A 23047-nucleotide genomic window follows, 5' to 3' on the forward strand; every position below is an offset into this window, starting at 1 on the left:
CCCTGGAATCAGACCCTGCTCACTCCATGCCATAACAATGACAACCACTTCCAATTGTTTCCTAGCTGGAGGTGGCGGGGAGGGGAGCACGGTTTGGGAAGGGGGGGGGGAGCCTGGGGGAAATGCTTCTAGTGACAACAGTCCTTTCTAAATCTGGCTGGGGACTGGGTGCAGGTGGGGGTGGGGGGCGCCCTGCTGCCCCATATATACAGCCCCTGACCAGGTCACTTCCACAGCTCTCTCCTGCACTCTGTCTTCTTTCCTTGCTGCTCTCAGGTAAGAGCGTAGAGCTGGGGGCCTTTCTCTGGGAAAAGGGGCCCCAGGTTTCGAAAGGAGCTCCCTAGGAACAGCAAGCTGTATGCAGGGCTTCATGCAGAGTGCCAGGTCCGGTCACTGAGCACACATGGGAAGGTCTAAACATGCATGTATGTGCCAGGGGAGTGGGGGGCTCATGTGTTACAGGGGGAGGTGCGTGTATCTGAGCATGTGGGACCGGAATGCACAAGAGGGGTGTGTGTGTGTGTGTGTGTGCACACGTGTGTGGTGTCTGAATGCATGGTGAGGGAGGCTATGTACCTCACTGCCTAAGACACAAAAATATCAACTGGGAGACATGTTTATGATCAGGCCCGAGGACAGGTAGGTCCATCTGTGGGGAGGGGCAAGAGGATGGCGGAGGACGATTGTTTAGGAAGTGTGCGCATAAATGCTAGGCTTGCGATGTGTAACTACCCACGTCCATGCACGTGGAGGGGCTCGTGTGCAACTAGGAGTCGAGCCCACTGCCGTGTGTGTGCCCCCTGCAGAAGTTGTCCCCAGGCACAGGCACGTGGTGTGGCTATTCCTGTCTTCGTACCCTTGACACTGTACTTGTGCTGTATACATACTGAATGTGCACGTCTGTTGTGGAGAGCGTTCGGCTGTACCATGGGTCTGTCTACGAGAAGAGACCCACAGCGGCTCCTCTCTGACAGTGTTCACCACAACTGACGATAAAACGGGGACAGGAAGGATGAGAACTGGCTTTGGAGTCCTGAGACTGGGGTTCAAGTCCTGGCTCCACCACTTACTGTTACGTGTTCTTGGACAAGCAAGCCGGTTAACCTAGATTTCCTCCTCTGCAGAATGGGGTGAGGACTGAGTAGGAGCACGTGCATAAAGGTGCTCTGTAGGCTGTAAAGCCCCAAAATGTGACCACTGGTTGTACATCAGGTGGCTCAAAAAGGCAAGCTTCACTAGATGGGGGTAGGCAAGGGTGGGGTCATCTGCCAGGAGTGAGGAGTGAGGGACTCATTGAGTTGACATCAGGAACCTGGGCGGGGAAAGCAAGAGAGAGGACAGGACCAGAGAAGCCACCACCACCGCCCACCCACGTTCATGCCTGAGACGGAGGGAAGATGAAGGGCGGGGCCAGGGCGAGGCAGGGAAGTAGTCCTCACCAGCCAGCCTTCCTTCTCTCCAGGCCCCAGCCAGCTTGACCCCCTTTCCTCTCGAAGGCACATCCGAGAAGCCAAGGTAAGGAGAGCTGAAGATGGGGTGTGGGGGATCTGGGAAGACACACAACTCTAGTTTCTGCCTTGCCTTGGGAGCATGGCTTGGTGGCCAGGAGTTCTTACCTGTGACTAGTGAGGGAGCCAGGGAGGGATGAGGCTCAGAGACGGGTACGGTGGGTATAGTTAGCTTCCTGCTCGCAGAAGCCGGGGACACTCCTCGCTCCTCTAGGAGACCCCCAGCCAGGACAGAGGTTAGCCTCCCCGCTCTGCCCCGACGGGTTTGCTAGGGAGTTCTCAGGCTAGAGGATGAGCTCAAGGAACGAGGGACTCTTGGTGACCCCTCCTGAGCCCTGAGCACAGTGCTAGGCTTCGGGGCTCCTGCTGAAGGGGAGAGCCCCGAGAGGGGAGTGGGGGGGAGGGCAGTCAGCTCCTTTTCCCTCCCGCTGCAGGCCCAGCCATGGTGGATGCAGAGATGGCTGCGTTTGGGGAGGCCGCCCCCTACCTGCGCAAGTCGGAGAAGGAGCGGCTGGAAGACCAGACCAGGCCTTTCGACCTCAAGAAGGATGTCTTCGTGCCTGATGACAAAGAGGAGTTCGTCAAGGCCAAGATTTCGTCTCGAGAGGGTGGCAAAGTCACCGCCGAGACAGAGCGTGGCAAGGTAGGTGGCAGGGCCGGTGTGAGAGGCCACCATAGATGCCCCCCACACCTGGGTGGCCAGAGAGGGGTGCCACCAGGATTGCCCTTCCTCTGGGTAGGGACCTACTCCCTCCAAATAGCCCTTCTCGTCCCCAGCATCCGGTCTTTCTTCTCTGGGACCCTGGGTCCTTATCTCATGAGCATCGTCGTCCTGTAACTTGCCCAAATCCTATCCCTGCTGAGGGGGCTGACAGCAGGGCCTGCACATGGGCTGTTGCAGACGGTGACCGTGAAGGAGGACCAGGTGTTGCAGCAGAACCCACCCAAGTTCGACAAGATCGAGGACATGGCCATGCTGACCTTCCTGCACGAGCCCGCGGTGCTCTACAACCTCAAGGAACGCTACTCAGCCTGGATGATCTACGTGAGTGCACCCCGGGACATCCCTCTGAATCTAGTGGCTTCCTGCTCCACGTAATTCCACCTCCTGGAGTCCCGAGAGTTTCTGTCTTTTGTGCCCAGGCAGTATTGCACTCTGTCCCAATCCTTGCATCCTTGGTGCAGTTCTAATACCCTGAGGGCTGGGATTGCTCAGATTGAGCACGTTCATATGTTTTCCTTTCTCTTCCTCTCCTAAGACCTTTCTGTAACTCCGAAAACCGCCAACCCTCCCCCTTCATCACTGGCAACTCACTCCTCGTTTTCCTCCCCTAGACCTACTCGGGCCTCTTCTGCGTCACCATCAACCCCTACAAGTGGCTGCCGGTGTACAACGCCGAGGTGGTGGCTGCCTACCGGGGCAAGAAGAGGAGCGAGGCGCCGCCCCATATCTTCTCCATCTCTGACAACGCCTACCAGTACATGCTGACAGGTGACAGGCCCCAAGCAAAGGGTTTCCAGAGGGCCCTTCCTCCTCTGGAGGGGTTCAGGCCGCTGGGAGTTGCCGAAGAGAGGCAGGGAGCTGGGGCGGGTTGGGGGGTGGGGGAAGCCAGATGGAGCATCTTATGTGGCTCCTGACTTTTCCTCCCCATTTTCCCCCCACCAGACAGAGAAAACCAGTCCATCCTGATCACGTGAGTGTGGCTCCTACCCGTTCCCTTCCAGAATCTCCCTGAGCCCAGCCCCTATGAGGACCACAGCCCCTGTGCATAGACCCACAGTTCTCTTTCCCTCCACCTTCATGCCAGCTCTGATTTCTTCTCTGGCCTTCACCCTGACCTCTCCTTGCTCTCCCCCTTCCTTTCTGCTTCCCATCCCTCTCTTATTTTTTCCTCTCCCATCTCCTTCACTCACGCCCCTCCAGCTCATCACTCCTTTATCCATAATCCCAGTAACACCACATCTTCTTCACCTCTTCATTTTCTTTCATCGTTCCCTTCGCAAACCTTCCCCATTCTTCCAGCCCCACCCATTCTTTTCCAAAACAGCCCAGGCCCATCTCCTCTGATTGACCTTGCCCAGCTAAGACCAGGTTCCACCTGCCCAAATCCACACCTTCTTTCAGCATCCTTCCTGGTTGCTACCCTTGACCATATGTACGTCAGAGTACAGCTGTGTGTTTGAGATGCATATTACCTGGTGGCTTCCTGCTTCAGGGCTCCCCCTGCCAAGTAAAACTAGGCAATCTCTCCTGACTTTAGGCTTGTTGGTCTCAAACAATGTTTGTTCACTGCCTAATAAGCCCAACTGTCCCAACAGTGGAGAATCCGGGGCAGGGAAGACGGTCAACACCAAGAGGGTCATCCAGTACTTTGCTGTCATTGCCGCCATTGGCGATCGCAGCAAGAAGGAGCAGGCCTCAGGCAAGGTAGGCCTACTGTCCTCCAGGGGCCTGCACTGCAAAAGGGAGGAGGAGGCCTCTCACCCGCCACCCTTCTTGACCTCTGCAGGGCACCCTGGAGGACCAGATCATCCAGGCCAACCCCGCCCTGGAGGCCTTTGGCAACGCCAAGACCGTCAGGAATGACAACTCCTCCCGCTTTGTGAGTGGTCCCTGACTTTGGACTTGGGATTTGGGCTGGTCAAGGGATGGTGTCAAGTATGAGCCTTCCCTCAACTCATCACCACTCTTCTCCACCTCTCCAGGGGAAATTCATTCGAATCCATTTTGGGGCCACCGGAAAGTTGGCGTCTGCAGACATAGAGACCTGTGAGTGCCAGGGATCTGCTAGGGCTCAGCCTGAGCTCATCCTCATTCTAACCATCTCCGTTTCAACCTCCCTCTTTGTCTTTCTCTAGGGCCCTGCCCCTCAGGCTCTCTCCCTCTCTCCACCTCTGTGTCTCTAGGTCTATATATTCGTCTCCTTCTGAGACTTCCTCTGGTCTTTCTCCATCACTGTCTCTGCACATCTGCGTGTCTTTCTCTGGGACTTTTCTTGGAGATCATTTCTCTCCTTCTGGGACTCCATCTCCATCTCTGTGTGTCTGTGTATGCGTCTCTCTCCCTCTCTTGTCTCCCTCTCCCTCTGTCCTTTTCTCACTACATTTATCATTCCTTTTTCTCTATTTCCTTATACTTAAATCCCAACCTTTTCTTCCTCTCTTTCTTCTCCCCTACTATTCACAGACCTTCTGGAAAAGTCCAGAGTTATTTTCCAGCTGAAAGCAGAGAGAGATTATCACATTTTCTACCAAATCCTGTCTAACAAAAAGCCTGAGCTGCTGGGTGAGTCACAGCTACCAACCGAGACCAACTATCTCCATGGCAACCTGGTCACCTGTGGCTGCTTGTTGACAGGCCCTGGGTTTATGGCACTGCTGGATTCAGTTCTGTGGGATGTAGGACCCTGTTAATAAGCCCTGTTCATGTGCTTTTCTGTCATGTGGCAGATAGCCCCAGGGAGGGCCAGGGGTTTGCACTCACATTCTAACCACGTCTTTCTCCCCCGCCAGACATGCTGCTGATCACCAACAACCCCTATGACTACGCATTTATCTCCCAAGGAGAGACTACTGTGGACTCAATTGATGATGCAGAGGAACTTATGGCCACTGATGTAAGTGCGTGAGGACCCAGCTGAGAGGCGAGGGGGTTGGCAGTCAGGGGTAAATGGGGCCAGTTCACTGGCCCACGAATAGAGCTAAGGCACTGGCTGTCTGTTGTTCAACGTGGTACAGCCCTCCCTGAGGACCAGAATGTGCCCTATGACCAGGATGTGCTGGGGTACGGGTGTGGTTAAGACAGGGCAGGCCAGTACTTGGTGTTTTCAATCAAAGCAGAGAGGGTTGAAAGCCATGGGACAGAGAAGCAGACAAGCGAAAAAGCAAGGCATTACCAAGGGAAACGGGGTAGTGGTGGTCACGCAGATGCCGTGGGCCTGGGGCAGGCTGTCAGGTAAAGAACGGGTATAGACACATATGAAAGGTCCAGGCGGGGAAGCAAGGGGAGGGCCTAGAAGAGGGGTAACAGTAGGAAACATGAGTGGGCAACCCTCAGCACCTCCAGCGCACAGCCTGACCACTGACGCTGGGGCTGAGGCAGTCCACACCCCACCCAGCTCTTGTACCTCCCGTCTCAGTTTTGGAGTTCCCCACTGGGGACGGGAGTCTCAGAGCTCACAGGGATTCGGGAGACAAGATCTCTCTCCAGTTCAAGAGGGGTCTCACTTACCTGCCATACTCCCATTTCTGGCTTCCACCAATACGGGCCTGCCTACAGAGTGCCTTTGATGTGCTGGGCTTCACATCAGAGGAGAAGAACTCCATGTACAAGCTGACGGGAGCTATCATGCACTTTGGAAACATGAAGTTCAAACTCAAGCAGCGAGAGGAGCAGGCTGAGCCAGATGGCACCGAAGGTGGGAGTCAGGGATGCGGGGAGCAGCTGTGGAGCCCCTGAAGCCTACCTCTGCAGAGGAGTCATCGCATCCTTTACCAGCTTTGCTACCTGCCCTTTCCTTCCAGAGGCCGACAAGTCCGCCTACCTCATGGGGCTGAACTCAGCTGACCTGCTCAAGGGGCTGTGCCACCCTCGGGTGAAGGTGGGCAACGAGTACGTCACCAAGGGGCAGAATGTCCAGCAGGTGGGTCACCTTCAGAAGTTAAATGGGGGGTTAGCATGGTGCAGTGGGAGATTTGCAACTCACTCTTTCCTACCACTCTCTCATCGGGGCCTCTCCTCCACCTTCCAGGTGGTGTACGCCAGGGGGGCGCTGGCCAAGGCCGTGTACGAGAAGATGTTCAACTGGATGGTGACGCGGATCAACGCCACCCTGGAGACCAAGCAGCCGCGCCAGTACTTCATAGGCGTCCTGGACATTGCCGGCTTCGAGATCTTCGACGTGAGTGGGGAGCCCCGGGGCCGGGAGAACAGTAACTCACTGGTTCGCACAGGCAGCCACCGCTGGCTGAGCCGGCTGCAGGCCAGGCGCGGGGACGGTGGTGTGCTCTGGTGGAGACGGTCATGTGTCTTCAGGGCGCCCTCCCTCCCCGCCCTGACAGGGGAGGGGAGGGGCCAGCTGCACCCCTTGCCAGGCTGGACGCGGCCCTGGGCGCACCGCATGGGCCACGGACAGCTGCCCTCCTGACCCGCTCCCCTCCCCCACCCCCCGCTCTGTAGTTCAACAGCTTTGAGCAGCTCTGCATCAACTTCACCAACGAGAAGCTGCAGCAGTTCTTCAACCACCACATGTTCGTGCTGGAGCAGGAGGAATACAAGAAGGAGGGCATCGAGTGGGAGTTCATCGACTTCGGCATGGACCTGCAGGCCTGCATCGACCTCATCGAGAAGGTGCCGCTTCGGCCCCTCCGCCTGAACTCTCCACTCACACCCCACATGCATGAACGGCCCAGAAAAGTGGCAGACCCCTCTCCCTTCTGGGAGATCCAGACAGCAGAAGAAGCCCGAGCCCTAGTTCCCAGAACCTTGCAGGAGAGGGTGGTGCCTGGGAGAGCTGAGTTTCCAGAGGCTTGAGAGTGGACACACGGAGGACGGGCACCTCAAGGATGGCCTCCCATACCAGTGTGCTTGCGGCCCTGGTTTACCTATCAAGGAGCAGGAAGTTTGAGGGTGGCACAGGGGCGCATAAGAGAACACCTATTTTCAACCCCATCATCTCAGGGATCTGGGCGATGGAATGGTGTGTAAAGCACCTGTAGCATCCACATTCCCAGACTTTCACAAAGGTCCCTCCGAAATCAAACAAAGTCCCACCTTGGGAAGGCTTGAACAGGTGTCAGTCAATAGATAACTGTACTCAGAGCTGACACTGATACCTAATACCCAAAGGAGCATCTCCATTTGCAAATACTGACCCTAGAGCAGGGTCCATCTCCATCTGCTTAAAGCAGGCTCAGTGATGCTCTCCCCTCCACCCTCAGCCCATGGGCATCATGTCCATCCTGGAGGAGGAGTGCATGTTCCCCAAGGCCACTGACATGACCTTCAAGGCTAAGCTGTTTGACAACCACCTGGGCAAGTCCAGCAACTTCCAGAAGCCACGCAACATCAAGGGGAAGCCGGAAGCCCACTTCTCCCTGATCCACTATGCCGGCACGGTGGACTACAACATCATAGGCTGGCTACAGAAAAACAAAGACCCCCTCAACGAGACGGTGGTGGAGTTGTACAAGAAGTCCTCGCTCAAGTTGCTCAGCACCCTGTTTGCCAACTATGCTGGGTTTGACACACGTGAGTGGAGACTGGGACCCAGGGGACTGGGAGAAGGACTTCTGCCGTGGTTCTGAGGCAGGTCATGTGCTACACCCCACCACTTCCATGTCAGGCTGGGCCCCAAGCTTTACAGGTTCAGTGAGATAGAATTGGGTGGAGAAGCTGAGGCACCCACAATGAAGACCCTGGCCTGCAGGCTAAATGTGAAGAGCCTGAGGTTGTGATTCCTCACCCCCTGTCCAGACTCCCCACGTGCACACTCGTCCCATTTTCTCGACTCTCCTTCCCACAGCTATCGAAAAGGGCAAAGGCAAGGCCAAGAAAGGCTCATCTTTTCAGACCGTGTCAGCTCTGCACAGGGTGAGCATGTGGCCCAGCGCCACCCCAGTCCCGCTTGCCCCCTGCCTGGTTCATCCCCAGCTCCTGCCCCTCAGTCTCTTCAGGCCCTTCCTGATCCTGTCCACCCTGTCTTCTCTCTCCTTCATCTGCTGGCCTCGTCTCCCACTCCTTTCTCATCTCACCTCACTTCACTGTCGCTCTTGCCTCCCATCCTCTCCCTCTCCACGTCTCCCCTAGCCCTCCTTTATCCTCTAGTTCCTCGAGTTCTCTCTGTCTCTCTTTCCCTTCCTTCCTCTCCGCTCACTTCTCTTTCTTTCCCTTTCTTTACTTTTCCCTCTTGGGTTTTGGGCCACAGGAGAATCTGAACAAGCTGATGGCCAACTTGCGCTCCACACACCCCCACTTCGTGCGGTGCATCATCCCCAATGAGACAAAGTCTCCAGGTAAGCCCAAGAAGTCGGGCCCAGCCCAAGGTTGAGACGCGTTGCCCTGGGGTCAGGGCCTTCTAGGTCACCTCCTGAGCTCCCACCATGGAGCTTTCCAAATCACACTCTTCTCCTCCCACTGCCCATGGAGTCTCACACACTACCTCCCAACTCGGCCACAGTGCTGCCTTACATTTGGAATGTGTAGCTCAGAGTAATGTGCAAGGCACTCTGATGGACATTACCTCACTAGTGCCTTACAACCGCTGGTGACACGTGTAAGGATTGTTTATCCCTTTCTGAATGAATCATAAGGAGATGGAGGAGTTCAGGTGCCTAGGTTCAAGGCCTGGCTCTCTTCTGATCAGTTCAGTGACCTCGGTCAAGTCCCTTAACCTGTCCGGGCTTATTTTATTCTCTAAAAAATGGGCTATATTTGCCCTGGCTATCACCTATGATAATAGGCATAAACCATCTAAAATAAGGACCGTGAAAGCCTTTCGGTTATTCTCAAAACACGGCTAGGAAAAAATACTGACTTGCTAAGGTTATAGGCCAGTACGTGGCAGAGCCAGGATCAGAACCCAGAACCCTTGGCTGTTAGTCCCGTGCTCTCTCAACACACTCCTCTCTCTTCCCCTCCTGCCACAGGGGTGATGGACAACCCCCTGGTCATGCACCAGCTGCGCTGCAATGGCGTGCTGGAGGGCATCCGCATCTGCAGGAAGGGCTTCCCCAACCGCATCCTCTACGGGGACTTCCGGCAGAGGTGGGTACCAGGGCCCCCCAGGGCTCAGGGAACAGGGGGAGCATAGGCAGCCTCAGGTGGGAGGGGAGTCTTCAGGTGGCCTCAGATTCTGTGGGCAGAGCAGATCAGTGCAGAACGTGGGTAACTACGGGCACCTCCCTCCCAGGTACCGCATCCTGAACCCGGCAGCCATCCCCGAGGGCCAGTTCATTGACAGCAGGAAAGGGTCAGAGAAGCTGCTGGGCTCCCTGGACATTGACCACAACCAGTACAAGTTCGGCCACACCAAGGTGAGGAAAGGGAAGAAACAAACTGACTACAGGAAGACCTGTCTTGTCCTTTGACTCCTCACCTCATGGCTCCTTTCCTTTTACCAACCATCTCAGGAACATTACTGAACCACGTGCTAGCCCTCCCCATGGACCAGACAGCACTGCTCCCCCATGCCAGCTCCAGCTGCCATTGACCTCCTTCCTCCAGTTCTTTCCTGCATTGTTAGCCTCTCTAAGATAAGCACCCCCTCTTTTCCATCCTGCCTGTCCTAGTCATGTCCACACACACCTTCTCCACAGGTGTTCTTCAAGGCGGGGCTGCTGGGGCTGCTGGAGGAGATGCGGGACGAGAGGCTGAGCCGCATCATCACCCGCATCCAGGCTCAGTCCCGGGGTGTGCTCTCCAGAATGGAGTTCAAGAAGCTGTTGGAACGCAGGTGAGAGATCTCAAAAGGAGGTTCTCAGGTCTCTAAGGCCCAGGTTGGTTCAGGGCAGTATAAGGAGAAAGAGCACACCAGGTCTTCAAATGACAAAGGGGGCACGACACACATACAGACACAGGGTGGGCCTTGCTGTCGGAGTGTGGGATGGATGGAGGACAGGGCCATGACCCAGGAGCCAAGGCCTCAGGACGGGGAGGAGGGAGGAAGCTCTCTCACCAACCTTCTTGCTGTGCCCCTGCAGAGACTCCCTGCTGGTAATCCAGTGGAACATTCGGGCCTTCATGGGGGTCAAGAACTGGCCCTGGATGAAGCTCTACTTCAAGATCAAACCGCTGCTGAAGAGCGCAGAGACAGAGAAGGAAATAGCCCTCATGAAGGAGGAGTTTGGGCGCCTCAAAGAGGCTCTGGAGAAGTCGGAGGCTCGACGCAAGGAGCTGGAGGAGAAGATGGTGTCCCTGCTGCAGGAGAAGAACGACCTGCAGCTCCAAGTGCAGACGGTGAGGCTCCCGGGCCTCTGCTGGCTCTTCTGCCCTACACCTGCCCACATCCCCCACACACCCTGCACTTCCCCACCCAGGGGCTCACCATCTTGTGCCCTCATAGGCAGAGGATTCTGGAATCAATACTTCCAAAGACCTCCAAAGAGGTCTCTTGAGGGAAAGAAAGGGAAAGGGAGAAAGAACTAACTTAAAAACATGGGCTTTCCACCAGGGTTCAACCTGGATCCACAGCTTAATAATTTTGCAACCTTGGGCAAACCATGCATTATCTTTGAGTCTCAATGTCCTCATCTCTAGATGGGAAATAAAGCCACCCATCTCACTAGGTTGTAAATATGTAAAGTGCTGGCATCAACAAACACAGTTCCCTCCCGTTGATGGAAGAACCAGAGGAAGAGGGCCAGATAAAGAGACTTCTGGTTCCCTTCCTCTCGGCTCTCATCCCCCAGTGCTCCCATCACATTGCCCTAAAACTCTTCCTCTCCCCATCCTTCTGAGGTTCTTCTCAGCTGGGGAGATCCTAGAGCTCCCCTCCTATAGTGAGGGTGGAGCCTGTCCCTCCATGCACTTGCCAGGGCGAGGACCCCATCCACCAAACAGCCTCCCCTCTGTACCTTGCGCTCAGGAACAAGACAACCTGGCTGATGCGGAAGAGCGCTGCGACCAGCTGATCAAGAACAAGATCCAGCTGGAGGCCAAGGTGAAGGAGATGACCGAGAGGCTGGAGGACGAGGAGGAGATGAACGCCGAGCTCACGGCCAAGAAGCGCAAGCTGGAAGACGAGTGCTCTGAGCTCAAGAGGGACATTGATGACCTGGAGCTGACGCTGGCCAAGGTGGAGAAGGAGAAGCACGCCACAGAGAACAAGGTGAGGGCAGCTCCCTCTGGCTCCAGCCCGTGTCTCCTCAGGATTCCCAGACCTGAGTGTGGCCCAGGTCCTTGGCATTGGAGGTCTCCACAGATGTCTCCAGGTTGGTGACCTTTGACCCTAAAGGGGATGGGGTTCTTGGTCAACAGGTGAAGAACCTGACAGAGGAGATGGCTGGGCTGGACGAGATCATTGCCAAGCTGACCAAGGAGAAGAAAGCTCTGCAAGAGGCCCACCAACAGGCCCTGGATGACCTTCAGGCTGAGGAGGACAAGGTCAACACCCTGACCAAGGCCAAGGTCAAGCTGGAACAGCATGTGGACGATGTAAGTAGATTGTCACAAGGGCCTAGATATACCATGTCCATCTGTGCTTGTGTGTGTGTGTGTGTGTGTGTGTGTGTGTGTGTGTTTGGGGGGGTGGGGCTGGACAGTGCTCCCTCTCCTGACACCTTTCTAGAAGGGAGCTAGGGAATAGAAAAGGGGAGGGGTGATCAATTCTGATTTATATATCTTATCTTGCTGATGTGATCCACAGTAGAGATGGGCTTCCTTATTTCACTTGATGTTCAAGCCTATATGTCTCTCCCTTCAACCACGGGATTTAGAGGGTTAACTTGTAAAAACATGAAACATTTTCTTGGGAATTTTGTGAAGCTCCTCAAGGATGATCTTTGGACTTCTAATATTTTAGCCAGGATCTGATCCTTAGTGATCATTGTTCTCACACGTAGTCCTTTGAGCATATCTCTACTGAATCACTCTTTATCACTCTGTGTTATCATTACTGAAGTATTCGTCCCAGCCATAGACTGGAAGCTGCCTTTAGGTGGGAACTTGGATTTATTCAATTTTGTGTCTATAGTGCCTAATAGGGGGCCTGGTATCCAGTAGGTGCTTATAGGATGCAGAATGAATGAACATAGCTTTGGGATTTCATCCCACAGTCATTCATTCAATCATTTATCAAATAGTTACTGAGCATCCCTCCATGCTAGGTGCTCTCACAGTCCCCTGGCAACAACCGGCCCATTCTGGGGAAGCTTTCCCAAGTCTTGACACCTCTCAGGATTCCTCAACCACAGAGGGACTTAGCTCCCAAATCACCAAATAAGGATGCTTGGCCTAACGGGGCACATTGGTCCTTTTCTCCGTCAGCTGGAGGGATCCCTGGAGCAGGAGAAGAAGGTGCGTATGGACCTGGAACGAGCCAAGCGGAAGCTTGAAGGAGACCTGAAGCTGACCCAGGAGAGCATCATGGATCTGGAGAACGACAAGCAGCAGCTGGATGAGCGGCTAAAAAAGTAGCGTGTTCCCCGCCCCATCGCCCTTCCTCCTCCCCCGCCCAGCAGACTGTTCCGCCCATGGCAATATTAGCTGAGCCAAGACATCCAACCTCAGAGGCAACAGCCTCATGCAGCCTCCATAAGTAGGTGCAAAACTGTGGGCAAAGCCTCCAGGAAGAGGGCTTTCCTCCCCCAGACACGCACATCAGGGCCCGGCAGGCCTCCCTGGCAAAAGTCTAACCCGGATCCCTCAAGCCCTCTCTTCCTGCTGGGCACTCAAAAGGGATGGAAAATAACAGCTCACCCCCTTTATACACAAGTCTCTTTGGAGACCAGTTGCTTAACACGGAGGAAAGCTCCACACAAAAGCCTCTCAGGTAAATCCTTTCAGGTCCTTCACAGAGAGCCCAGAGGACCGCAGAGAAACGGCTCAGCCACCACGTGTGAGCAGGGCACGGTCTGGCTACTTCTTTGTTCAGTGATCTTGTGGTTCCGATTCTTATTGCAAGATCTTCAAAAATGTGTAGATCCACTTTTCACACCTGGCGAACTGTGAGTCTGTGGGGCATTTTTGGATGATCAAAGTGCTTTAGGGTCAGGACTATGAAAGGCTGTGAAACTCATCCTGGTCTACAATCTCACCAGGAAACCTTCACACTTCCCCAGGCACAGTACTTGTTGAATGAATGAATAAATATATGATCCCAGTGATCCTCAAACCACCTTTTAAGAATGGTACTTGGGGCTTCCCTGGTGGCGCAGTGGTTGAGAGTCCGCCTGCTGATGCAGGGGACACGGGTTCATGCCCCGGTCCGGGAAGATCCCACATGCCGCGCAGCGGCTGGGCCCGTGACCCATGGCCGCTGAGCCTGCGCGTCCGGAGCCTGTGCTCCGCAATGGGAGAGGCCACAGCAGTGAGAGGCCCGCGTACCGAAAAAAAAAAAGAATGGTACTTGAACCCCACTTACCAAAGAGGAAAGGAAGGCTCAGAAAGGTTACCAAGTTGCCCAAAGTAACAGTGACAGAATTAAAGACCATCAGAGCTAAAAGGGGCCTTTGAGTCGACCTAGTCCAACACCTTCATTTTACAGACCAAAGAAGGGAGCATCTCGGAGCCCAGGTCCTGTCACTCCACCTACAGTGCTCTTCCTGTTATATATCCTGTTGAACTTCAATCCTTCAGCAGGTGTTACACTTGCAGGGACCTTACAACAGCCCTGGAAGCTGGGGTTTTTTTGATGAAATTTTGCTCCTCGTTTGTTTCACTACCATCTCCAACCACGGGCAGGCCCTCCTGGAGCCCAACCAGCCTCCCTTGCCTCACCCTCCCTCCTTCCCCGCAGGAAGGACTTTGAGCTGAACGCCCTCAATGCAAGGATTGAGGATGAGCAGGCCCTGGGCAGCCAGCTGCAGAAGAAGCTCAAAGAGCTTCAGGTAAGGTCCCTGGGCTGGTCCTCAGCCCCCCAACCCTCCTCCAGGCCGTTCTGTCCCAGCATCACAGGCACTGGCTCTGTGTCTGTGAAGGGAGGTGCTGGGCCATCACAGTTCCCCTGTGGAGCACCTCGAGGAGGGCTGGCTGATCCAAGGATGACATAGGAAGAGATCTTGAAACACTCACGGGTCTGGGGACAGAAATCCCAGCTTCCTATATCAGCTGTGGTTCAGCTGGTGACTGTGGGTAGTCCACTGCCAATCTCTGGGTCTATATGTCCTCCCTTGTTCCCTGTGGCTTTTAAGGTCCCTTCAGCCCTGATGGTCTGTGACTTCAGTTCTTACCTCTAGAGTGAACGCTGTGTTGGGTCTTTAGTTGTCTGGTCAGACGAACCTGGCTCTCTCATTCCAACTTCTATTATTTTTGCCACAAAACTGCTTAAACTATCCCTGGAACACAGGTCTCTTTGTCCTTCTTCAAGAGCAAGCTTCAACCACTTTCCTTCCAATAACGACAATGTACAATGCTCCGGCCCAAACTCAGCTGTCCAAACCATCTCACCAAAATCCTGTTATTTCTACCTGTCCACTGGTGGAACTAAGCTGCCTGGTGTTCCAGACAGGCCAGGAGCCTTCTAGAGCCCTGGGGAGGGGGCTGTGATGGAGGGGTCAGGCGGTGGGTCTGAGCCCCCTATACCCTGCCCAGGCGCGCATCGAGGAGCTGGAGGAAGAGCTGGAGGCCGAGCGCACTGCCCGGGCCAAGGTGGAGAAGCTGCGCTCAGACCTGTCCCGGGAGCTGGAGGAGATCAGTGAGCGGCTGGAGGAGGCCGGCGGGGCCACGTCCGTGCAGATCGAGATGAACAAGAAGCGCGAGGCTGAGTTTCAGAAGATGAGGCGGGACCTGGAGGAGGCCACGCTGCAGCACGAGGCCACGGCGGCCGCCCTGCGCAAGAAGCATGCCGACAGCGTGGCCGAGCTGGGCGAGCAGATCGACAACCTGCAGCGCGTGAAGCAGAAGCTGGAGAAGGAGAAGAGCGAGTTCAAGCTGGAGCTGGACGACGTCACCTCCAACATGGAGCAGGTCATCAAGGCCAAGGTGGGCCTCTGCTCTCCTCTCCCCTCCTCCCATTCCCTCCACCTGCCTCCACTTTCTGTCCGTGCCTCCTCTCTCTTCTTTGATGGTTCAGCTTCCTGCTTCCCTTCTTCGACCCAGTTCTTGGACCCTTTTGTTCCTCCATGCCTTTCTCTTCCCTTCTCCTTTAATTGCATCACTCACACCCCTTCAGCACCCCCTACATAGATCGTATGACTCCCCTTCCTGTCTCAGGCTAACCTGGAGAAGATGTGCCGGACCCTGGAGGACCAGATGAACGAGCACCGAAGCAAGGCCGAGGAGACCCAGCGTTCTCTCAACGACCTCACCAGCCAGCGGGCGAAGCTGCAGACCGAGAATGGTGAGCCCCACCCTAGTCTCCCAACTTCCTGAGCCACCACAGGCTTGGGTGCACACACATATCTCTCCAGAGATTGGGACCTGAGGGTTAGGGGAGGGGTTGGGGGAGAGAGGACTGACTGACCTTTGAGAGTTGAGCGTGCCTCGGTGCCTCTCCAGGTGAGCTGTCCCGGCAGCTGGATGAGAAGGAGGCGCTGATCTCCCAGCTGACCCGGGGCAAGCTCACCTATACCCAGCAGCTGGAGGACCTCAAGAGGCAGCTGGAGGAGGAGGTTAAGGTGAGGCCTGGACTCAGGGCACTTGGTCCAGCATACTGGCTGGCCTCGCATCCACATCACTTTCTTTCCTAAGAATGAGGCTTGCCATCTACCCAGTATTTTCCCATTTTCCAAAAGGGATAATAGCCCAGACTCTACCACGCGCCTCCTTAATCTATTCCCCATGCGGAGGCCCTCTGTCTTTCTGCTGCTGTCTCTGGAGGGCATGAAGTAAGGGTGCCCAGGTCGGGGGGAAGCGAGGTGAGGAAATAAACTAGGGAGATGTGATGGCCTTCACTGGGTATAGGTATGGGATGCAGAAACTGTACAAGTGGTCCTGGGATTAGCAGAGCAAGCTGAAAACTGCAGAAAGAAACTCCACTCGTTCCTGAAATTCTTAGCACTTTGCTGGGCTCATGAAAAAGGGAAACGACTATGACTTTTAAAAAAGGCCAGGTCTCAAATGCTAACCTGCCTCTTAGAGCTTGGTGACCTTGGGGAAATCAACAAACCTCTGTGAGCCTCCGTCTCCTTCCCTGTAAAACAGGGGTGAGGAGCACGGGGGGGATGGGCAGGAAGCATTTTGTAAATAGCGCAGTGCTGTACGGACTTTCTTTGCTTATAGTACTTAGTAAACCGTTCCAGGTCCACTAGGGATTTAGAGATAGGTGAGGCCACTAGGGTGTTAGTGCTGAAATTTAGGGTGAGGAGACGGGCAGGAACTGGAGTTGCATCACAGGGAAAGCTGAGCCCGCCTCCCGGTGCCGCCCCTCCCAGGCGAAGAACGCCCTGGCCCACGCGCTGCAGTCAGCCCGGCACGACTGTGACCTGCTGCGGGAGCAATACGAGGAGGAGACGGAGGCCAAGGCCGAGCTGCAGCGCGTCCTGTCCAAGGCCAACTCGGAGGTGGCCCAGTGGAGGACCAAGTATGAGACGGACGCCATCCAGAGGACCGAGGAGCTGGAGGAGGCCAAGTGAGTCCCGGGCGGCCTGCCTCTGGCTGAGGCCCCTGTGAGGGTAGGATGCAGCCCAGCCCACTCCTCAGTGGGTCTGGCCCAGGGGATGGATGCTTAGCTGTGTTTTGACCACACAGAGGACCCTGCCCTGGCCCCACCTCCTTCTCCTCTCAGGGAAGCTTTTTGCTCGCGTTATGTTTCTCATCCGAATATAAGACGAACAAAAGGTTTGTCTGAGGGCAGAGCGCTCCCACCTGGGGCAGGGTGCCATGGCAGGGGAGATGGGGGCGCTCAGAGCCCATGTGTCCTCCGTGTCTGCAGCCTAGAGCCTAGGGATGCCTCGCAAAGGGCCCTCCGGGTGCTGTGGGTCTTCACACCTCCCAGAACCTCTGCCTGCCCCGTTCTCAGCCCCTGGGCCTGTCCTCAGGTTTCTCCAACAATGCTTCTGAGTTTTCAAAGACTGTTTTCTACAAGCCTCACAATGTGTACCCTTGTCCAAATCCACACCCTCCATCCTCCCCACCCTCTCCCACCACTACCCCCCTTCCCCCAACACGGGCAGGAAGAAGCTGGCCCAGAGGCTGCAGGACGCCGAGGAGGCCGTCGAGGCCGTCAACGCCAAGTGCTCCTCTCTGGAGAAGACCAAGCACCGGCTGCAGAATGAGATCGAAGACCTGATGGTGGACGTGGAGCGCTCCAACGCGGCCGCCGCGGCCCTGGACAAGAAGCAGAGGAACTTCGACAAGGTGGGCCCAGGCTGGGGACTCGCAGCCAGGGGCCAGAGCAGGCGGGCAGGCGGGAGTCAGGAACGTCCTCCCAGGAGGCAGAGGCTGGGAGGAGGCTGAGCCCAGGAGAGGGGCTGGGGCTGGACGTGGGGCTGGGGCTGCCCGGTGAGCCGCGTCCCGTCCCCGCAGATCCTGGCCGAGTGGAAGCAGAAGTACGAGGAGTCGCAGTCGGAGCTGGAGTCCTCGCAGAAGGAGGCGCGCTCCCTCAGCACCGAGCTCTTCAAGCTCAAGAACGCCTACGAGGAGTCCCTGGAGCATCTGGAGACCTTCAAACGGGAGAACAAGAACCTGCAGGGTGCGGGCCCAGGCCGGGTGCGGGGGCGGGGCAGGGAGGGTCCGCACGTGGCGCCACCCAGCGGCTCCTAGAGGCGTGCCCCCCGTTGGAGCCCGGCTGCCCCCAGCTGAGCGGCCCGCCCCTCCCACAGAGGAGATCTCCGACCTGACTGAGCAGCTGGGCTCCAGTGGAAAGACCATCCACGAGTTGGAGAAGGTCCGCAAGCAGCTGGAGGCTGAGAAGCTGGAGCTGCAGGCGGCCCTGGAGGAGGCCGAGGTGCGCACACAGGGGTAGGGGGTGCGCAAGGGGTGGGAGAAGAAGCTGAGCTCTAGGCTGTGGTCCCTGTTCTCATCTCCCTTTGTTTTTGTTCACTGCTCAATTCTCAGAGCCTAGAACAGTGCCTGGCACATAGTAGGCACTCAACAAATATTGTGGAATGAATGAATGAACCCGGTCACTCAGTTCCCTTCACACAAACATTTTACCTATTACATCTTAGACAAGATTTCCTGTTTCACTCCCCCACCCCCCTTCCATCTCTGCCTCCCTCTTCGGGTTTTTACATTCTGTGCCTGATTGCCTCGGTTTCCTTGGCAACACCACTCTCTTCATTTTCCTCTTTGTCTTCATAGCTTGCTATCCTCTGTGAGAGCCTGAATCACCTTCTCTTAGGCCTTTTTTTTTCTTTCTTTCAAATTCTCTTTTCTTCTTCCTCCTTCTGCTTCTTTGACTGAACCACTTACACCACTCTTGAACTCACTTTGTATCCACGATTCATGGACAGACCCCTGCCCCCATCCTGTTCCCTGACTTCCTCGGACCCTCTCTCCCCACCCCACTCCAGGCCTCCCTGGAGCACGAGGAGGGCAAGATCCTGCGGGCCCAGCTGGAGTTCAACCAGATCAAGGCAGAGATGGAGCGGAAGCTGGCAGAGAAGGACGAGGAGATGGAGCAGGCGAAGCGCAACCACCTGCGGGTGGTGGACTCCCTGCAGACCTCCCTGGACGCGGAGACACGCAGCCGCAACGAGGCCCTGCGGGTGAAGAAGAAGATGGAGGGCGACCTCAACGAGATGGAGATCCAGCTCAGCCACGCCAACCGCGTGGCCGCCGAGGCCCAGAAGCAAGTGAAGAGCCTCCAGAGCTTGCTGAAGGTACCTGGTGACTCTTGGAAGCAGGAGGTCACCTCACCCAGAGAGGGGCGGTGGCCGAGTTGGGGGGTGGCGTCCCATCACAGCACCAGATCCCTCCTGCCCCGTGGCCGTCGCAGGCACCTCCCACAGGTCCCACCTGAGCCACCGCCAGAGGCTCTCCGCAGCATTCAGTTCAGCTGACGGCCTCCTGATGGGCCAGAGCCCAGCTGCCTCTCTCACGCCCACTCTCCTGATGCGCAGGACACCCAGATCCAGCTGGATGACGCGGTCCGTGCCAACGATGACCTGAAGGAGAACATCGCCATCGTGGAGCGGCGCAACAACCTGCTGCAGGCCGAGCTGGAGGAGCTGCGGGCCGTGGTGGAGCAGACGGAGCGGTCCCGGAAGCTGGCCGAGCAGGAGCTGATCGAGACCAGCGAGCGGGTGCAGCTGCTGCACTCCCAGGTGAGAGGCCAGGAGAAACATGCCGAGCAGCAGAGCCAGGACACCTAGCGACGCTCTGAATCAGATGGCCTGAGAAAGCGTATGTCCAGGCACATGGATCATAAATTATTTCATCTCTGGGACCAGCTCGCCTCTGTTAGTCATGGCTGCGGAACCACAACCTTGAGAAAGTGGTCTACACTTAAAAGCTAAGAGTGTCATGGTGGATTGGTGGTGCCTGGCAAAATCACAAATCTGGGAGTCGTGGAATGCACGCTGTTATGTGATATCCTACCTCTAGAAGACAGCCAGCCTCAGCTTGCTGTATTAAAATGGGACTTTTGGGCTTCCCTGGTGGCGTAGTGGTTGAGAGTCCGCCTGCCGATGCAGGGGACACGGGTTCGTGCCCCGGTCCGGGAAGATCCCACATGCCGCGGAGCGGCTGGGCCCCTGAGCCACGGCCGCTGAGCCTGCACGTCCGGAGCCTGTGCTCCGCAACGGGAGAGGCCACAACAGTGAGAGGCCCATGTACCGAAAATAAATAAATAAATAAATAAAATGGGACTTTTGGAGTTGAAAGAAGCACAACTGCATCTACTTGCAAACCAAATTCTCCACAGAACACCATTTTTCTGCAATCCCATACACATTGTTTTCAGCTATACTCGGTAATGAGTTTTTACGTCCATCTCACTGCACTGCCCTGTGGAGTTTTGTTCCGTAATCTAGTACATATGGGAATGACATCACCCACGGATGTGGTCCTCTCTTCCTTACCCCACTCCTTCTATAACTATAATCGCTTCCAGGATACAGTCCCTTTAACCAAGTTTCTCCCATTTTCCTTGGAATATTTTCATACTCCTGCACAGATGTGTTACTACAGAGCTCAGGAGTAGAACTACAGACCCTTTCCTGCTTGAAGTCTTTCTTCAGAGCCGAGTCCCTTTAGATATATTGTCTAGAATATATCTATTTTCATAGGAAAAGAGAAAGCAGGTGCAAAACAAGGAAAATACTAAGAACAAGACATGTTTTTAAAAAATGACCAGTTCTAATTTTCTCTGGGTAAAAGTGTAGAATCAGGCAGCAAAGCATACATTCAATAGTTTTCTTTGCCTTTATCTAGAACACCAGCCTCATCAACCAGAAGAAGAAGATGGAGGCAGACCTGTCCCAGCTTCAGGGCGAAGTGGAGGAGGCAGTGCAGGAGTGCAGGAACGCCGAGGAGAAGGCCAAGAAGGCCATCACAGACGTGAGTGACCGCTCCCCTTCTTGCCCTCCCCAAAAGACTCGAACCAGGCCTGTGGGTCCAGGCCAGGCCACTGTGCTGTAACAGTGGTGACTCTGCCACTCTGTGGGTTTGAGGGCCTCAGGGAGCAAACGGCAGGATGGGAAAGAGGTGATCCTTAATGGGAAAGAGGAGGCCCTGGGGTCCTGTTCTTTTACGCTCTCTGTCGTGCACAGGCTGCCATGATGGCGGAGGAGCTGAAGAAGGAGCAGGACACCAGCGCGCACCTGGAACGCATGAAGAAGAACATGGAGCAGACCATCAAGGACCTGCAGCACCGGCTGGACGAGGCCGAGCAGATCGCCCTCAAGGGCGGCAAGAAGCAGCTGCAGAAGCTGGAGGCCCGGGTGCGGGAGCTGGAGAATGAGCTGGAAGCCGAGCAGAAGCGCAATGCAGAGTCGATCAAGGGCATGAGGAAGAGTGAGCGTCGCATCAAGGAGCTCACCTACCAGGTGCGGGCACGGCGGCTGCTCTGGGGCCAGGGCCTCTGCATTATGGCATGAAACCAGGGTGACAGCCACCCCAGAGGGATGAAGTGTTCTCTCTTAGCCTCTTACAGGTCAAGGAGTGAGAGTACAGCCCCTGGTTGCCCTGTTTCTACTCTGCCTGACCCTGTTCTACCCTGAGTGTCCCCTGGCTCAGAGGGCAGTCTCTGAGCCCCTGGCCTTCAAGTTCCACCTCAGCATTCCCCCTCAGCCTTTCCCCTGCAGACACCAGAGCTCGAGCTAGAGCTCACCCTGCACAGATTACCAGAAAGCAAATATGTAGCCAAACCTTAGCCTGGCGTCATCACCACCAAAAAACACCAAACCATTTAAACGAATCTCAGAACTTTTCAGTTACTCAGGGAAGTGTAGACTTTAGCTCTTATGGTGTTTTCTAGAATCAGACTGTCAATCAGATTTTCTTTCCATTCCAATCCAGAGATTCGCCATCCCTCTATGCATACTTGTCCTTAACCTAGATCAAGTCATTGTCATTTCCCAGCAGCCCAGGAAACCCCGTCAGGCCTGCAGTCCCAGAGTTCCTGCCAGCACACGCTGGGTTCTAGAAACAGGGGGCTTACTCTCCATGGGCCCCCAGGACCCCCCAGGACCCCCCAGGGCCTGTGCACACACACAGTTTTGTGTGCAATTTCAGGGAGCCCATCCGCTCCCTAGACTCTTTCTTGGTACAAACCATTAAAAGTATTCATACCTTTTTGGGTAAGAAATTGTGAGGGGAACTCAAGTGTTTGGTGAGGATCCAGGAGTTGAAATGGGTCAGGATATTGCATTCAGGGTAAAGCCGATGAGTGGGGAAGGGGCTGCAGTGCTTCCCATGACCATGCCGTACTCACTTCTGCCCGACCCCCAGACGGAGGAGGACAGGAAGAACCTGCTGCGGCTGCAGGACCTGGTGGACAAGCTGCAGCTGAAGGTCAAGGCCTACAAGCGCCAGGCCGAGGAGGCGGTGAGTGACCCTGATGGGGCCCAGGCCTGGAGGAGGGGACAGGGAGCCGGCCCCCAGGCTGGGAGTCTAATAATCCCTGGCTCCTCTCGCCTCATCCCCCCGCCCCCCCGAACCCCCGCAGGAGGAACAGGCCAACACCAACCTGTCCAAGTTCCGCAAGGTGCAGCACGAGCTGGATGAGGCAGAGGAGCGGGCGGACATCGCCGAGTCCCAGGTCAACAAGCTGCGGGCCAAGAGCCGCGACGTCGGCGCCAAGGTGGGTTTCCCGCATGACAGCGCCCACACACACATCGGTCCCCCTCAGACAGAGCCCCTCGCCCCAGCATCCCTCCCCTTCATTCACCCCCACAGCTGAACCCCACGACCCCAGAGGCGGGGTAACTCAGTCCTCCACAATTTCTAGGCTTCTTCTCATTCTGACTACCAATGATTTTGTGAATCCCAGCCCTAGGGTGGTCAGCAAAGACCCCAACTGATAGACACCTAGTGTGTCCCAATTTCCCCCAACTGCTATTTCTACTTCTCTTCCACCTAGTTTAGGCCTTCAACCTTGTAATTCCAACCTAAGATGCACCTCCCAGAGGACCCCTTGTCCTCACCCAGGAAGCATCCCTCCAGCTGACCCCAGAGCCCTACCCTCCAGAACTTGCTCTCCACACGGACCCCTAGGACCCATCTCCCACCACCAGGGGGCCTCCCTCAGGCCACACGGTGGTCCTGCCCCCATTGGTGCCCATCTCCCCTTTGTTGCCTGTGCCCATCCCTGCCCAACACCCACCTCTCCGGAGCTAGTTTGGACTTTGTTTCCTTTCCAAAGGGCTTGAACGAGGAGTAGCTGTGCCATATCTCCTTGATCTGCCCCATCCTGAGGGTGCAACGAAGCTCCCAGTCCTGGAGCCTGGAGAGCAGCCCCTTTGGAGGAAGCAGAATAAAGCAATTTTCCTTGAAGTGA

General features: G+C 55.7%; 1 protein-coding gene across 1 annotated transcript; it reads left to right on the plus strand.

Annotated features, from left to right (window-relative positions):
* The first annotated feature begins 234 nt into the window (after positions 1–234).
* Positions 235–23047, plus strand: LOC132517667 (myosin-7). Its single transcript, XM_060145313.1, has 40 exons — positions 235–276; positions 1463–1515; positions 1943–2151; positions 2410–2553; positions 2844–3000; positions 3175–3202; positions 3828–3936; positions 4019–4111; positions 4215–4278; positions 4696–4794; positions 5022–5125; positions 5788–5926; positions 6033–6151; positions 6260–6409; positions 6688–6858; positions 7449–7758; positions 8033–8100; positions 8435–8522; positions 9156–9273; positions 9419–9542; positions 9825–9961; positions 10209–10464; positions 11093–11335; positions 11485–11661; positions 12493–12638; positions 13964–14054; positions 14758–15147; positions 15379–15505; positions 15664–15782; positions 16539–16735; positions 17280–17463; positions 17632–17797; positions 17928–18052; positions 18621–18929; positions 19170–19373; positions 20482–20607; positions 20820–21095; positions 22000–22095; positions 22217–22351; positions 22913–23047. The coding sequence occupies exons 3-40, from the start codon at positions 1951–1953 to the stop codon at positions 22928–22930; spliced, it is 5808 nt and encodes a 1935-aa protein (XP_060001296.1). The 5' UTR covers positions 235–276; positions 1463–1515; positions 1943–1950; the 3' UTR covers positions 22931–23047.

This window comes from Lagenorhynchus albirostris, chromosome 1 (genome assembly GCF_949774975.1).
Source record: "Lagenorhynchus albirostris chromosome 1, mLagAlb1.1, whole genome shotgun sequence".
Taxonomy (NCBI): Eukaryota; Metazoa; Chordata; class Mammalia; order Artiodactyla; family Delphinidae; genus Lagenorhynchus; species Lagenorhynchus albirostris.